This window comes from Dipteris shenzhenensis, chromosome 28 (genome assembly GCF_047967505.1).
Source record: "Dipteris shenzhenensis isolate YYH24624 ecotype China chromosome 28, Dip_SZ_1.0, whole genome shotgun sequence".
NCBI classification, from domain to species: Eukaryota; Viridiplantae; Streptophyta; class Polypodiopsida; order Gleicheniales; family Dipteridaceae; genus Dipteris; species Dipteris shenzhenensis.
The window spans coordinates 3,367,676-3,385,470 of record NC_141623.1 but is presented as its reverse complement, the minus strand read 5'-3'; the positions used below and the strand labels follow the sequence as shown (position 1 = coordinate 3,385,470).

The following is a 17,795-nucleotide window of genomic DNA, read 5'->3' as shown; positions in this document are numbered from 1 at the left end:
ATAAAATGCACTTTCCATGTCAACATTGTTCACAGTGACTAAATAAGACTCTGGTGTGGGATTATCAGTATCCTAGAGAATGCAAAATCGATTAGAGTTGCCGTTAGGCCGCTATGGGCAAACCACTTTGCCTAAAGTTGCTGCAATTTTAGGCAAGAGTGAAGCCATGCATTGCGGGAAGTCTACAACTTCAACCCAGACTGGACATCTATGTCGGATCAAAGCCTGAAAATCCCTTGTGGGAGACCATGGCAAAACGTGCACCATTTGCTGCCCAAAAAAGAGTAGCGAACGTTCCAAAAGCATTTGCCTGTGAATCTCATCTACCATAATGACCTCAAAAAAACCTTTGGCTGCATAGTGTACCTTCCAAACAAACGAGCCAGCCAGTGTGCGGGTCAACCAGTTGCCTACCTCTGTAGCAGGTGGCGTCCAACCTGGGAAAATAAAATAACTGCATTTTTGGCATATTCTCTAACTGGATCCACAAATTCATCCACTTCAACCATGAGACCAACCGATGGAACAGAGTCTTTCCACTCTTTCCTTGTGTCTGCAAATCCTTCATGCATGACATCATAAACCAGTTGTGCTTCAACAGAATCATGCATTGGGTCATGTTGACCCTCAGCCTGCTTTTGGCTTTTGCATTGAACCGATCGATCCTTTTGAAAAGTTTTTTCATAAGAGTATTCAGCCATGTCTTCTGAAGAAGATGGAACCCAAAAAGGGGGGTACTTGTAAAGTGATAATAGAGAAAAAGCAGTTTGAAAAAACAGCCCATAAAGAAGAAGAAAATAGTGTATTTGCAAGGAGAAGAAGGGGAAAGAGAGATTTAGGGATTTAGAGAGAAGAAAATACAAGTTCTGTAGAAGAAAAAGATAAAAAACCAGTAAAAGTTCCAAGATGAACTATATTTCAGAAAAAGAAGGGAGATTTTGGCGATGGAAAGAGTACATAGGCCCCAGAAACCAAATAGGAGAGAAAGGGGAAGAGAGAGCCCTCAGAACCAGCGTATAGATGCAGTCCGTGAGCAAAACCCTGCACAAAAGCGACACACACACACACACACTTTTTTTTTAAAGTGAAAGCCAAGATTGTCTATATTACAAGAATAGCCACCTCAAAACGAGGAGCTGTAAGATACATCAGTTGCGCACGCTTTTTTTTATAGTGAAAACTCTCAATGCTTTATATTACAAGACAGCTATCTAGAAAAAAACTGGCAAGCTGAAATAATACATTAAGCGAAAATGTCCAAATGGGACAAATATACATCTTGGTCTATGCAATGAGTTTGCAAACAATCGAAGAGCGATTGCTGCAAGAAATGACGGAAAAAAACCCAAGGAGAAAAGACTGGATCACCAAAGACTATGATTTCTAGCTTTCCAGAGAGTCCAAAGTGCCCAATAGCGAACCTAGGTAAAAAACAAATCAAAATCCGATCGTTTAGGATAAATCCCAAACAACCAAAAAAGCTTGCTAAAAATTGCGTGAGAAAATCTCAATTTTGTGCCGAAGGAGGCCCAAGAAATTTTGAGTCTCAAGGCAATGCCAAAAGATATGAGACACAGATTCCCTGGGAGCTAAACACCGATGACAGATGGATGGAGCAATACGTCTGCATGATAAAAGCTGTCCACATGGAACAACCCCCAACAAGACACACCATAAAATGACTTGTTGGCATAATGGGACCTTAGAGTGCCAAATCTGTTTCAATCTCTTTCTCCACCATTTGAGTGGATGATGCAATGCCCAAATCTGATTGGCCCTGTCTGACACCCAAGGTTTTTTAATAACATCTGCAACATTGGAAATCCCTTTTATATTAAGAAAATAAGAACGACGGGGCTCTTGCAAAGCCAAAGGGGCTGAAAAACCATGACTAATGAATACTCTCAGCTCGCAAAGAGTTACCCTGTAAAGAGTCTCTTCCATGCCATGCCATGCCAAATGTGAAAGAATATGCTTCCAATCTAAAAACATCTGAGAGACCATAAGACAACCTTTGATTTTACCTTCAATGCCTATCAGAAAATCCCATTGCGTGGGTTGCCAAAAACCAAATGCAGGATTGATGAGGTGAACAAGGAGCACATCATAGCAGCCCAAGGCTGATCATCTTGAAGAAGCTGAAGCATCATTTTGCCTTTGTGAGCTAAGATGTGTACATGTATATTAAGAATATTCAGCCCTCCATGTAGTTTGGGTAAATACAATCTCCGTACTAGAAGTATCTGCAAACTTTTCTTACCATGCTTTGACCACCAAAAAATTTCCATAACGGTGGACATGAAGGAAGACAACTCCTTCTTAGTGAAAAAGATCAATGGCAGATAAAATTGAATATAAGCCACCAAGATAGACTGAACAATGCGAAGACGGACATGCAAAGGCCAAGTAGCCAATTCCAATATTTCAATTTTTTCTTCAATTTAGCAAGAACCCAATCAATCTATTGTCGGCGAGTAAAGCTCCAACCTAGAGGATATCCACGATGACGAATCAATTGAGTTGATGGAACAATTTCCCGTGGCCAGAGTAGTCTTTGCCAATCTTTAGAGTGCAAAGGCAACAAACGGGATTTCTGAAAATTAATGTGAAGGCCAGTGGCCAGTCCATACAAGGAGAGAGCCTGCATTACCGAAGAAAGATCCCTTGGAGTGTTTTTTGGCATGAAGAATGAATCATCTGCATAAGCCTGAGCAACCAAGGAGCATATAAGATAGCACTGAGAGGGAAACCTTGGCAAACTGAACATCGAAGTGTCTAGGGCTCTGATAATGCAGCTTTGCTATCCTGATAAAGCCAAAAGATGACATGCTGCAATTTTTTACCAAATCCCAAAGCCTGCATTGTCTCAACACTCAATCCAGTGTAACCAGAAAACGCGTTTCGCCCAGGCGAAACGTGTAGAAATGCTTCTAGGTGAAATGTTTCACCGAAACGGGGGGAACGCCCTAGTGCTAGACTGTTACCGTTTTTGACTCTTTTGAGAGTGCTCAGTGTGTATGTGTGTATCTGAGAGCTCTTTTCACACAGAGATAGAGAATCTAGAGATAATTATATAAAAAATACAAATTTTAAACCCGTTTCTAGGCGTTTCTAGAAACGTTTCTTGTGACACTAGCTCAATCCCAACATAAGCATTGGCAATATTATCAATAATATGCCGGCTTGGAATAAAGCCATACTGAGGTGGATGCAGACCATCATGTAAGTATTCCTTAATCTGATCAACCACCATTTTGGTGATGATCTTGTAAATCACTGGCATCAAAGTAATGGGCCTCCAATCAGCTAAGGACTCACAAATGGGCTTCTTGGGCAGAAGTTTGACCAACCCTTTCTTCCAAGAATTTGGTAGATATTGATTGTGCCAAGTAATATTAATCATTTGCAGCAATGGCAATTTCAACAAATCCAAAAAAGCCAAGAAAAATTCTACTGTGAGACCATCCCAACCAAGAGATTTCCATCTACCACATGATTTAATAGCATCACTTACCTCCCGTTCAGTGAAAGGAGTTTCCAAATCTAAGGCCTATGCCGTTGAGACAATTGGGGTGACATGCTGTAATAATTTTCCCCTGGCCATGATGACCTCTTGCGAAGGCAAATCTGCTTTCCCAAACTGAGAAGAAAAATGTTGAACACAAGCTGCAGCAAGCTGTGCCCTAGAAGAAGTCCAAACACCATCTGATAACAAAGCACTGCAAATATTTTGAGAGGACCTTCGGTAATGCAACCCTTTAAAAAATGCTTTAGATGAGCAGCCTTTATCCAAAAAGGCTCTCTGTCGAGCACGTGTCTCCCATTTGGCTATTTTCCTATTGTCATTGCATTGCAAATAATATTTTGCCTGACATAAAATCTGATTTTCTTGATTGGAAAGATTCTTGAGGTGACTCAACTCTGTCAAAGACTGCCACTGAGATTTTGCTTGAGCAACATTGTCCCTCAAAGTATTCATATAGCTTTTGCCATAACTACGAATGACTAAGCGCTTGCATGCGTGTAACAAAAGCTTCCCAAAACAAAATCAAGGCCAATGGCAGCCTGTTGAGATAGTGGCTGAACCGCATCTTTAACCAGAGCCTTGTATGCTTCATGCTGCAAATAACTATTGTTGACAATGAGCAATCTTCTGTGGACTAGCCTGTCATCAGGTATCTCATGGAGACCAATCCTCAACCACAAACGGGCATGATCAGAATGTGTGAACGTGTAATCCACCCATAAATTGATAGTAAGACAGTCATAATGCTGAGGATCAACTCTATACCATCTATCCTAGCGAGCCCGATAAGCAGATTGAGCATTGTGTTGAAAGGTGTAACCAGGCTGCATAAGTTGTGATTCTTTCCACAAATCAACAAGGGGAGTAGACCAATGCTGAATCTTAGAAGCCAACATGTGAGTATGACCTGATGTGTTATCACCTGGTTGAGGAAAATCTCCACAAATGAAGGCATGTTGTTTCCAAGGATAACTTTGCATATCAGCCCAGATTAAACCTCTGCTACGAGAAGATTGTGGCACATAAACTGAAGCAAATTCAAAAACTTCCCCCTATGTAAGACATTGATGATCAGCCATCTTCCTTGACTATCATTTAGTGCAACCACAGGCTATAACTCATGTTTTACCAGGAAAACCACCCCTGAAAAAGTGTGTTCTCTAGCATAGAAAATATCATAATCAGAGAAATGCCCATGACGACCAGCATAAAGATGCTGATTATGTTGTTGCAATGCAACTATGTCAGGCTGCAAATGATGCAGATAACCCCAAACCAGCTTCCATTTCTTGGGGTCACATAGACCCTGTACGTTGAGAGTAAGACACTTTATGTATGACAGCATATTTACAAAATATTTACATTGAAGAACCCAAAATATCAAGTTTGCATTTCAACCTCAGGATTTGACCCCCGACCCTGAGATGAAACTAATGTTTGTGGAGAAGATAAAAGGGCAGCCACTTCCTTTGCAGGAAAGAGAGTACGACTGGCTGTCACTGCAGCCCAAGTAATACCAATCCTGGAATTTTCTTGAGGTGTGTTCCCACTTGATGATGAGCCATTCCAAGTACGTGATGGAAGAGGTCTTTGTAGTAGCCATTGAGGACCTGTAAAGCGAAAAAGGAGAGATAGGAAAAGAGAGACAGATTTGGATAGGTAAGTGATAGGTAGAAAGAAAAAGAGAGGAGAAGATACTGGCTCAAAGGGCAAAAGGAAAAGGGATGGATAGAAAAGAAGATGAAACATGAAATAGATACAACCGGAGAAGAAGGTACAAGGAGAAGCTGAAAGGCTCATAAGGGATTGAAGGAAATAGAGAAAGGGGAGAAAACGCAGAAAAGACAAGCAAAAGGAGAGAGAGCGTCATGACGGAACTGCAGTGGGCAGAAAGAAATGCACACAGATGGGCCAAGAACTGCCGTACCAAATGTATGGAATCCGTACAGGCTGTAGTATGTACGGAACCGTACGGATCTGTACGGAGCAGAAATGGGGCTACAGCAAAACCTGGAGGATGTCAAACGGCGGGAGAGAGGAGAAGCTGCAGCGTGGGAGCACGTGTGCTGGCGCGGGAATCAATAAAGGGTGCAGGAAGCCTTAAACGAAGGGCGTGCAGGGTGCTGGCTGCAGGTAGGTCTCCTCCATTGCTCCTCTCCTCACACACACATAAGTAGGTAAATAAATAAATAAATAAATACATATACACACATGTATATGTATGATTGGACTTATTCTAGTCTTACAAAGGTATATATATACATATACACACATGTACACACATACATACATACGATATTGTGGACTCTGCATCATGACGAGAGAAATCACTAATGCGTGATTAGTAGAATTAGAACATTATTATATATTATACGCCAATGGTGCAACATGTATTTATATTTATGATGGACACTGACCGAATTGTATTCCCAAATGGAACAGATGGGAATCTCGCCTGCAGGCGCTGTTGAAGCAGATCAAAAAACTCACGAGAGCACGGATAATGCCAAAACAAGTGAGGCACAGTCTCCGAAGAAGCAGAACATCTGTGGCAAAGTGCAGGAGCAATGTGTCGATGAGCTAATAGCTGTCCATATGGAAACACTCCCAAAAGAACTCGCCAAAAGAAAACCTGTTGCCCAAGCGGTACTTTATAGGACTAAAGTTGCTGTAATCTTTTCCTCCACCACTTGGCTGGGCGATGCATTCGCCAAACAGAATCACCTCTCTCTAAAACCCAAGGTTGAGGCAAAAGAATTTTATACAATGCAGGTACAGTAATCTGAGATAGCCTCAAAGGACGAGAAGAGGACCCTGGAGAAGTCAAAGTCCAATCTTGCAACAGGTCCTAGAGTTCCAAAGGAGGAATCGGAATAAAAGGCGAAAGCATAGAAGTAATTTGTCGCCACAAAGGACGATAATGAGAGCCCAATCCATATGTAGTGGTTGCTAGAGAAAAGGGGAGCACAGTACCAGCATCATCTATAACATCAGCAACCGAGGTGATGCCTTTAAACGAGACAAAGTAGGAACGTCGAGGTTCCTCTAAGGCCAAGGGAGGCTGAAAGACTTTCGACCAGTGAATGCTTTCAGCTCTCAAAGAATTTCCAAGCAAAGATTGCCGTCCATTCCATTCCAGATGAGAAAGAACATGCTTCTAGTCAAGAAGCAAGCGGGAGACAAAAGGGCAGCCAGGCAAAGTGCCATCAGTGCAGCCAAAAAAGAAATCCGAGTGATCAAAGGCTTATGCAATATCTACCTGCAAGAGTAGAACGTCTTGCTGCGTGTATTTGGCATATTCAATCCCAATATAAGCATTGGCAATGTTATCTGTGATATGGCGACGTGAAGCAAAGCCATATTGGGAGGGATGCAACCCATCATGCAAATAACCTTTAATCCGATCAACCACCATTTGGGCAATGGTCTTGTAAATGACTGGCATGTGCGTGATTGGCCTCCAATCACCAAGTGAATCACATAGCTGCTTTTTTGGAATCAGCTTGAGAAGACTGTTTTTCCATGACACAGGCATCTGCTGATTTTGCCATGCTGTATTTACCATTTACAGCAAGGTGAATTTAAGAAGGTCCCAGAATGCAAGAAAAAATTCAACAGTGAGACCATCCCATCCTGGAGATTTCCATCTGCCACAGGATCTCAGTGCATCAAACAATTTTCTTTCAGTGAAGGAATGTTCAAGTTCCAAAGCCTAAGCATTAGACAGAATTGGATGAATATGCTGCAAAAGAAGCTGAGGTACAGACACGACCCGAGGACAAAGAGTATCCAGATGCCCAAAATGAGTGGAGAAGTGCTGCACACATAAATCAACAAGCTCTGAACGAGATATTGACCAAGAGCCATCAGGCTTTTGGATCCGACAGACATTGGCAGCCTGTCTTTTGTAGTGTAAACTCTTAAAAAATTGCTTGGAAGAGCAGCCTTTATCCAAAAATGCCCGTTGTCTGGATCGAGTTTTCCATTTAGCAAGCTTTCTGCGATCATTGGATTGAAGAGAGAATTGAGCTTGACATAAGAGCATGCTTTCCTCTGAAGACAAAGGGCGAAGATGAGCAAGTTCAGTCAAACTCTGACAAGTAAATTTGGCATGTGCTACAGTCTCCCTTGTGGCTTGCATATAGGATTAGTGCTCCAGCAAAACTTGACAGTGCTCCTCATCAGCCATGATGATCTCAAAAAAGCCCCTCGCTGCATAATGAACTTTTTTGACATAAGAACCATCCAGGGTTTTGAGTCAACCAATTCCCAACATTTGCTGCAGTAGGCATCTGTCCTGGGAAGAAAATTATAATGGCATGCTTTGCATACTCCTTAACTGGATCAAATATATCATCCACTTCCACCATAATGCCAGTGGTGGGAAGTGGATCTTTCCAACCTTTGCGGGTGTCTTCAAACCCTTCATGCATAACCTCATAAACAAGCTGAGCCTCATCAGAGTCATGAAGGAAATCATCTGAATCCATCACTTGTTTTTGTTTGTTGTTGGAAACCGAGCTGTCTTTGTGAAAGGTTTTCTCATAGGAATAATCCGCCATTCGAGTTAAGGAAAAGGCTTGGAAACAACAACGCTTTACAAGGAGGAAAGCACAACAGATACAAAACTGTACGGAATTTTCCTAGCTATACGGACAAAATTGTACGGATTTTTGACAGTTTGATTTTTTATTATATTAGATTATATTTATTTATTTATTATTATTCTTCTTTTCTTGATAGCAAAACTGTAAGGACTTCCCCGACTGTACGGACAAAACTGTACGGATTTTTCCTGGCTGTACGGACAAATTTAACTACACACAGACACACACATTTTTTGGGAGGTAAAAAGCCATTTCATTAAGAAGAGTATACATCCATAGCTGCGTCAAAGTGGAACAATGGCTACTCATATCTGTCCTATTTCATAAACTAGAAACATTGATAGAACACTTCAGTTGGGCCAAAGGAAGGTCTCCAGTAGAATGCGCAGCTTGGAGAGATTGATGCAAGGATGAACGAAAGAAACAAAAAACAACGACGACGCAATGATCGCAGTCAAATGTTACAGGCATGATATAATGACAAAAGAGCCCAAAAGCAACACCAGGAAAAGAAATAAGCAAAGTTTGGTCAAGAGGCATATTGACTAAACAACCAGAATTGTCTGCCAAAAGTATCCTAGGAAAATGAGCGTGAAGATCTGTCCTCGGCCTTGAAAGAAAGTCTCGAGTAGTAGGACAGGTCCAAAAGAGATGTCGCATAGTCTCCCTCGGATGTGAACAAGTAGGGCAGACCGAGGAAGCGATATGTCAGGCAGCCAATAAAGATCTCACCGGTAGGGTCCCTACCAAACAACGTCACAAGAGATCTCGCTGTTTGAGAGGAAGCTCGCTACTCTAGATGTGTCAAAGACAAGCCTTCCACCGAGTAGAGGCTTGTAAAGATGCCAAAGAAGATTCCCATGCTGATGGATAGTAAGCTTTCTTAGCAAAGAGATCTGTAAATGAGAAAGGGGTGCAACCTGGAGCGGCTTGATCAAACTGCCAAGCCAACAAAGGAAGAGTGGTAAACAACCAAGGGACATGCTGAAAATTCTGCAGCATAGTAATGAGAGTATAGATTTGTGATGCAAACCCAAATAGTACTATCTCCTGGCCTATGGAAAAGAGAAGTGCAGCCCCGATCATCTACCACATGTTGCACTGTAGAAACACCCACAACAATACAGGAAATATGCCTTTCAGGGCCAAAGGGGGATCAAACACCCAGCTCCAATTAATGCTCTGCAAATGGATCTGGAGGGCGACTTAACCGATGCAAATGAGAGCTAAAGATGCTGCTAATTATGTATCAAGTGAGAGGAAAAGAAGCAGCTAGGAACACAACCATGCATGTGCCCGAAAATAGCATTGGCAACCGTGGGAATCCAATGACCAAAGGCATATGTGCAAAGATAGCCAACTAGACGAGGAAGCATAATAGCCCATAATTGACGTTGCTCCAAGAAGAAGCAAGAGAGTGTCCTTGCAAGCCAACATATGATGTGAATGTTAATATTTTCACACATATACACTGCGTGACTCTGTATGTGTTTGCATGATGGCCTGCATCCTTCGCAATATGGCTTCGTTCCCCGTAGGCATATCACAGATAATATTGCCAATGCTCATATTGGGATTGAATATGCCAAATACACGCAACAGGATGTTCTGCTCTTACAGGTGGATATTGCAAAAACCTTTGATACAGTGCAATGGGAATTCATCTCGCAAACAATGCGAGCTTTGGGGTTTGGAACAAAAATGCAGCACGTTATTTAATGGCTTTACAGGGACAACAATGTTGCTTGTCTTTATGGAGATCTCTGTGGTGAGTGGACTCTTCGTTGTTCGGTCTGTCAGGGATATCCCCTTAGTGCTTTATTGTATGCCATTGCTACCCATCCTATGCTGCAATATATTGATCATCTCGTGGCTACATAGTACAGGCTCCCTTCATGGTTTGGAATTGGATGCAAATCGTAGCATGGTTACTCAAGCCTATGCTGATGATTCTTTCTTTATCCCGAAGAATACGCAGAATGATCTTTCTACGTTAGTGCAGGCTCTCTCTGTTTATGGTTTTGCAGCTGGTCTTCATGTAAATTTTCAAAAGTCTAAGCTGCTCCCATTGCATTCTAAAGACTGGCATAGTCTTTTGTGCCCCAGGGAAATCATTCCACCCACTCAGATTGTTCGTCATCTTAGTTACCCTTTGGGGTGGGGTCTCACTCGTCGTCAACAAACTGATTGGGTGATGGTCAAGCTTTGGAAAAAGCTAGAGTATTGGAAATTGGCAACTTGGCCTTTGCACGTTCGGCTTCGGATAGTAGTGCAGTCCATCCTTGTGGCTTATATTCAATTTTATTTGCCTTTGACCTTGTTCACCAAGGCAGATCTTGCTTCTTTCATGTCTGCCATTATGGAAATCTTCTGGCGTTCCAAACATGGCAAAAAAAGTCTGAGGCTGCTTTCAGTGCATCAACTTTGTTCTCCTAAGATGCATGGTGGTTTGAACATCACGAATATCCAGGTGCATATCCTTGCTCACAGGGGGAAAATATTGCTGCAGTTTCTGCAAGGTGATCAGCCTTGGGCTCTTATGATTAGATCTCTGGTCACACATGGAAGCACGTCCTCTCTCATCTCGAATGACATGGTCGACAGTCTTTGCTGGGTAATTGTTTGCGAGCTGAAAGCATTCACTGGTCTACAGTTTTTCAGTCTCCACTGGCTTCTGTTCCTACTTTGTTTCTTTTAAGGGCATCACTTCTGTTGCTGATGTTATTCATGATGATAGCTTTGTGCTACCTTTTTCTCTGGCAGCTACACGGTATAGCTTGGGCTCTCATTATCGTGCTTTGTGGCAACAAATTGCTTATATACTTTCGCCTTTTGTTCCGATTCCTCCTTCGAAACTTCAAGAGAGGTTAGAGGATTGGACTTTGACTTCCCCAAGGTCCTCTTCTCGCCCTTTGAGGCTATCTCAGATTACGGTGCCTGCATTGTATAAAATCCTTTTGCCGGGTTTCAGAGAAAGGCAATTCTATTTGGTGAATGCATTGCCCAGCTAAGTGGTGGAGAAAGAGATTACATCAGCTTTGGGCCCACAAAGCTCCTCTTTGGCAAAAGGTAAGATGCAAGATAGTGAGTCCATCACGGAGCATATATATTGAATTGAAAAGTTTCAGGCATTGGTTTATGAACATTGATGAGAGCATTGATGGTAAGAGGTGGGTATCTGTCATTCTAAACTTGGCCTCTTGTATTGAGTGTTTTAATAGTTCTTCGTATTTTCCTAATGGGGTCTCTATGCACTTTTGAATCTTGATGAGCTCGCTGAATTGGTTTGTAGGAGAGGAGGAGGAGAGAGTCCAACTTTTATCATAAGGGAGGCAAGTTTTTGCAGTCCGAGATAAAGGAAAATTGAGAAAGACAATAACAAAAAGAGAAGTGGGAGTGATGCGTTTGAAAAAGCTGAAAAGGATAAGATAGGAGTAAATCTAAGTTCAAGAAATTTAGATACAATGACTGCACATAGTTTGGCGACTTCATTTGCAGAAAGCTGTAAAAAAATTACAAATGAGAAGACGAGAATAGTAGGAGTAAGCCACAACTATAGCTCAGGACACAAGTTCTCAAGCACAAGCTCATTTTTGTGCTGGATGATAAAGATTGTCTTGGTAGTGGATGCCTACTGCTACTTTTGATGTTGTTGTCTATAGTGGGGCAAACCATGAACATGCTGAAAATGTCTGAAAATGTCAAGTTCATGCTCCTACATCCGATAGGACAGCACGACCTGAGTATGATTGCAATGTCTCCTTTTTTGTCAAGGTACGATGCAAAGCACTTGGATAGTGGTGCTTCTAGGCAGATAATGCCAGTGAAGGATTAGTTGGAGAGAATCAATTTTGTCTATTTTAATGGAAGGCATCTTGCTGCAATGATGCTTCTCAAGACATAGGAGGTGTTCTCATTCATTTGCAAATGTAAAAGATCAATATATATGTGATGTTTGATATGTTCGTTCACGATCTTTAAAAAACTCTGATTTTGGTTCTCATTCATTTGCAAATGTAAAAGATCAATATATATGTGATGTTTGATATGTTCATGATCTTTAAAAAACTCGTCATGGCTGAGTTTTCCCTGCACCTTCGAAGTGCCAACAGAAACTCAGTACGAAGACTTTGTATAAATGGATGCTCAAGTATGTGTGGGTGTGTGGATTTGTATGTGTGAGAGCATATTTTTGTACTATGGTCTACACCCACTTGGGTGCTGATGACGTCAGTGGGGATGTCATAGTAGCTAGTCCCTGCTATGCGTGATGGAGTTTATGGTTTTTAATCTTGTGAGTGACTATCTTGAGATTGAAACTGCACTATGTTGTGTTTTTAGAGGATGAGTTTGGGAATGTTCCTGGATTCATCTAGGTATATCTGATTTTGGTTCCACCCAAGCTTATATGATAAGGGACTTTATAAGCTTGATACAAAGCCTATTTTACCACATGCTTTGACTGTCTCAATTCCATCTACCAATGCAATTCGGCATGCTGAATTATGATATGGTCAAGGGATCACCAAGAAAGAGACAGCCCGACTGAAATAAGGGTGTGTTCTTGGATGGATCTGTAAAGGACTGCGACTCCTCCTGATCCTCGAACCCCTCCTGTATCCCTCGTCTCATCTCTGTAGGCAGACTCCCATGTATACCCGCTGACTACTGGTAGTGGGCGCTCTGGACTCTGATGTGTCTTTGTGTAAAAGACTATGTCGTGATTTGTATAGGATTTTGAGAAGTTCTCTGGTTCTGACCATAAGGTACCATTACAGTTCCAGATGGTATAGGATAGGGTCTCGGATGTCTAGGTCTTATAGACCCCACCAGTGCAATTCGGCATGCTGAATTATGATATGGTCAAGGGATCACCAAGAAAGAGACAGCCCAACTGAAATAAGGGTGTGTTCTATGCCTTCTCCAAAAGACGGTCCAATATGGAGCCTTAGAAAGATTGCAGCTTGCATAGAGGAATGTTTGTGGACCCCTGAATACTCTTACCCTTGGTGGTGCTAAATATTTAGTCTTTTTCATAGACGATTTTTCCCATTTTCATATGGGTCTTTCTAATGAAAGAAAAATGAGAAATGTTCCACTTGTTCCTTGAGTTTACAACCTCAACTAAAAACAGACTCCTTGTAAGATTAAAACACTCAGAAGTGACAGGGGAGAGTAGATGTTAGATGCTTTTATGAAATATATGAAAGAGCATGAAGTCATGCATCAAATGACAGTGCCTTACATTCCATAGCAAATTGGTGTTGCTGACAGGAAGAATAGGACATGGTGACATATGCTCAAGCACAAGAGGTTGTCAAAAGCTTTTTGGAGAGGCTGTAAATACAACCATATACATCATCAATAGCTGTTCTCTACAATGTCAATGGTGAATATGACCCTTCCTGGCATTTTTTGGGTACAGTTATTTCGAAGTTTTTGAGTCAGTGGCAATATGGCTTGGTTTGAGAAATGCAAAGGTCAAAGCTGATATGCATTTTTGGTGGATACAGTAGTGAGAGTAAGGGTTTGAGATTGTGTATTCCCACTCCTAGGAAGAATTGATCAAATTGCTTTCGAGCTTGGGCTTGGTAGCCTCGATGCATCATCATCAGTCAGGATGTTACCTTGAGAGCATGCGTCATTCTCATGCCATTTGAGGATGACAGTCCTTTTTTTTTAAACAGAGAAATTGAGAATGACAATCCCTTTGGATGTGATTGAATTTTAGCTTGATTTATAGCCACATGCTGAGGTAGAATTGTTTAAGATATGCAGCAAACTATTGAAGATGGATAGCCGCCCTTTGCTTAGTAAATCATTGTGTATACATGTCATATAAGTGGGAAGCAGTTAAGAAATGAGCAGGGTGAGCCAAGTTTACTCTTCAATACACCAAGGGACAGCCTTTTTTAGGGAGAATCAAGGCAGCCAGAATGCAAGACAATGTTCAGTCAATAATGATTTGATAAACACTGTCATGAATGTTGCAATGGAGCTTTAGACATATTAACATGCTTGGGGTCATTTGTTATGGTGGAAGGCCCATGGAATCTGAAATTAGATTTATCGAGAAGAGTGGCAGTGCCATGTGGGATCTTTTTAATCCACCCATATTGTGAGCACTAAATAGATCTTAAGGTTAAACATAATTTAGATTGGACAGTGGAGAAGTTTAAACCTGGTCTTGTTGGGTAAGATGTATGCACAACAAGGGATCGATTATGATAGAGTGGCAAACATGACCACTGTCCTTTCTATCCAGGGCAAACATGTCTACTGTCCTGTCTTAGCCTCCTTAACTGCACTTTATGGACGGTATGAGATGGATGTCAAAATGGCCTTCTTGAATTGGGATCTCAAAGAAGAGGTTTATGTACAGGATTCCAAAGGTATGAAGTTGCAGGATAAGAGAAGAAAAGTACTTTATGTGCCAAAGCAAGCACTTTGCATATCTGTTCCAGTCTTATTTCTCTGTAGGCTGAATCTTCTCTCTTGAACTCTGCAAATTTTGCTGCACAGTATTGCAGCTTCTTTGCAGAGAATAGTTTGTCTACCTTCGTGGAAGCTGTGTAGAAAGTGCTTCTTCAATTGGGTACTGATTCGCTATAGCATTTTTGAGATATTAGATGTGCTCAACATAAAATGGAATTAATCCTAGGTCAATTTAGTCTCATCCCTTTTAAGTTGATTGCATATTGGCGCGCCAGTTGCCATGTAAGTCCTATTCCATGTGGAACCCACACCTTGATTTGGTCTATTTTCAAGCAGTGGCTTATTCTTGTGTCTAGGCTAGGATCTTGGCAGCTGTTGGCTTTTAATGTGGTAATTAGTGACAAAGAGAAACTTGCAAGGGATACTTGTGTTTTCCCATGTCAATTATGATTTTGCATTATGAAGCATGTTAAATTTATATGGTTCATGTATTAATGTCCCACTGGTGTATTCTGATTTTTTCAAATAATCAAAGGTTATTGGTGATTTGAAGGTTGGCTTCCAGTTTGCCTTGGAGAGAATTCCTGGGAAAATATCAAATGTGCCTTGCAAGCTTCTAAGGTAGAGTTTTCCTTCCTGCAAAGTGCATTGTCTGAGTGTGCATGGTTGCATCATAAGCAAAGCCAGTTGAAAGTACATTGGAGGGTATTGAATAAAAGCCTTATTGCATATTATGGGTTATTGCCTTGCTATCCTTTCTGAAATGGAGTTTCTCTTTGCTTGGCATTCATTTTCTGGCATTTCATGAATTGCTATTATCATTTGTATCTTCCAAATTTGCAACACTTAAACTAGGCATTTTGGATGATTTGCCACTTTTGCAGCGCAGATACACAGTCTGTCGCATAGGGGGGGTAACTAGCTTCCCCAATAAGAGTGTGCTATTTGCACTTTGAGAGAGAAGAAGAAGAAGATATATTAACGTCCTCGGGAGGCCTCACGGGCCTATGGGACAAACACACACAAAAAAGGCAAACACCAAAACATCAGTTATGGACTGAGTCTCTCTTGGGAGTGTATATAGCACTCACAAAATTATTATAGGTTAACTACAGGCTACTACCAACGATAATCGGCCTGCATTACATCAGTTTAAGACTAAGAGTCTTTAGGTTTGGATTTGAAGTCTCTTATAAGTGCTTTTCCATCTCTGTAAACAGCCCATTTTCCTTCCTTTCGAGCATTCTTCACTTTAGCCAATTCAGTGGCCTTCATTTTGAGCTGAGTTGGGGTGAGCTCCTCCGCTATCCGTGTTTTAGTGCCTTTCAACTTATTGGTTGCTTAAGAATCTTGCTTCTTTTCATCTTGTTTTGGAAGCATACTTTGGCTTGTGTCCCCTCCTGTAAGACGCCTATTACATCTTCAGCATCCCATTCTAGTTGTGGGGTTCTTTCCATGATATTTTCCAGTTTTTCCTTTTGAGTTCCTTCAAACCAGCCCGCTAGTAGCCCTCCTATGTGTATGAGTTGTGTATCAGCCACCCTCTTTTCGTGTTCTTGTACTTCTTCATACACATCGGATGTGTTAACTTTAGTGTCCAATGTTGCTGTAATTTCCTGTTTTACTAATCGGAGCTGATTTGTGACTAGGTCCTGGACTTTAGTCACCATATGTGGTGTGGGTGCTGCTGTATTGTGTATCTGCAGTATTTCGCTTCCCATGCATTTGTTTTCCTCTCTAAAGCTGCAAGTCTGAGCTTGAGCTCACGGATTTCCTGCCGTAAGTAAAAAATATGGTCTATCATGCTTACCATTCTCTTCTGCTGTAGATAGTTCTTTGCATATGGGTAAGGCGTCTTTGCAAACACATAAGGGGGAGGCGAGGGGAGAGCTGCAACGGAGGAATATAGTGCTTTTGTTGGGGTCAAGACAAGTGTCTTGATCTTGGGGAAGGCCACATGTGTCTTGGCATCCCCATCCACAATGGCCTACATATATTCAGGTGCCCTTTGCTGTAACTAACCCCAGGGTTGGGTTTTGGGGCTCATTCCAAACCCTGAGGTTACGTGTCCCTTGCTGAGGCGGACGGTGGCTGCTGGTGGCGGCGACTGCTGGCTTATTTTTTGTGGTGCTGCTGCTTGTGGTGGCTACAGGGTACGGGGTACGAGCTACAGGCTACGGGCTACGAAGGGCTACAAGCCACGGACTATAGACAGGCGACAGCAAATGAACGGGGTACGGGCAGCGATGACGACGGGAGCAGCGACGAAGGTAGTGACGGGGTAGCAACGAAGGTAGTGACGAAGAGAGAGCGCAGACCTCTCACACACCACACTAAGAGAGAGAGAGAGAGAGAGAGAGAGAGAGAGAGAGAGAGAGAGAGAGAGAGAGAGAGAGAGAGAGAGAGAGAGAGAGAGAGAGAAAGAAAGAAAGAAAGAAATTTTATTAAAGGTCCACGGAAGGCCATACATGGCCTATGGGACACAAAATCATCCGAAAGGAAAATACATCATCAACGATGCGCCAACTAGGTGGCCTCATCGTAATACCGCTAAGATGCCAAAAATGGCTACAAAAATCCTAGATACAAAATGAAATGAAATAGAGTACCAAAAATGCCTAGATACAAAATGTAAAATATGAAATATGAGGACCATCGTCTTCCCTAAGGGGTCTGTGATCCAAAGAAATGATGGAAGTCATGGCCATCGACCATGCCTCCTGCCATGAGAGAGAGAGAAAGAAAAAAAGAAAGAAAGTGTATTATTGTCCACTAAAGGCCAAAATGGGCCCATGGGACATCAAGAACTCTGCATACAAGATAGCACAAAATCAAGGTGCCACAAAGAAGAGGCATCGTCGAATATCATCTAAGTGCTACGCAATACAATGCAAGTGAAAGTACATAATGTCAAATCTGAGCCTAAATACAAAGTAAACTAGATGCAAGAAAACCGCCCCTGGGTGCAAAATGGGGGGATGAGTACAATATGCCAATGCAAAGATACAAGTCCAGGTGTCACGGAGTCTGAGAACCAAAATAATACTAGAAATCCTATCCATCGACTCTGCCTCCTGCTATGAGAGTACAAATCTGAGCAAAGGTGAGGTGAGCGGCTGGTGGGGCGAGATCTCCATGAGTAAGTCTCCTCCGAAAAGCTGCCATCATCCTGGATCGTCTGGAGATGAAGCGGCGAGTACGTCCCCTATGTAACAAAATCCTGCGGC

The 17,795-nt window shown here is 42.0% G+C and overlaps 1 protein-coding gene across 13 annotated transcripts in view; it reads left to right on the top strand.

Annotated features, from left to right (window-relative positions):
• Positions 1-17,795, top strand: part of LOC147883049 (uncharacterized) — a 262,662-nt gene that overhangs the window by 63,944 nt on the left and 180,923 nt on the right. For 12 of the 13 annotated variants that reach the window (XR_015543772.1, XR_015543771.1, XR_015543775.1 and 9 more), the window contains one exon: positions 15,122-15,189. Coding sequence is in view for 8 of the 13 variants with exons in the window: in XM_087399419.1 (XP_087255545.1) it covers positions 15,122-15,189 (68 nt within the window). In the remaining 5 variants the exon portion in view is untranslated. The remainder of the gene's footprint in view (positions 1-15,121; positions 15,190-17,795) is intronic. The other variant, XM_087399418.1, reaches the window with a different exon arrangement.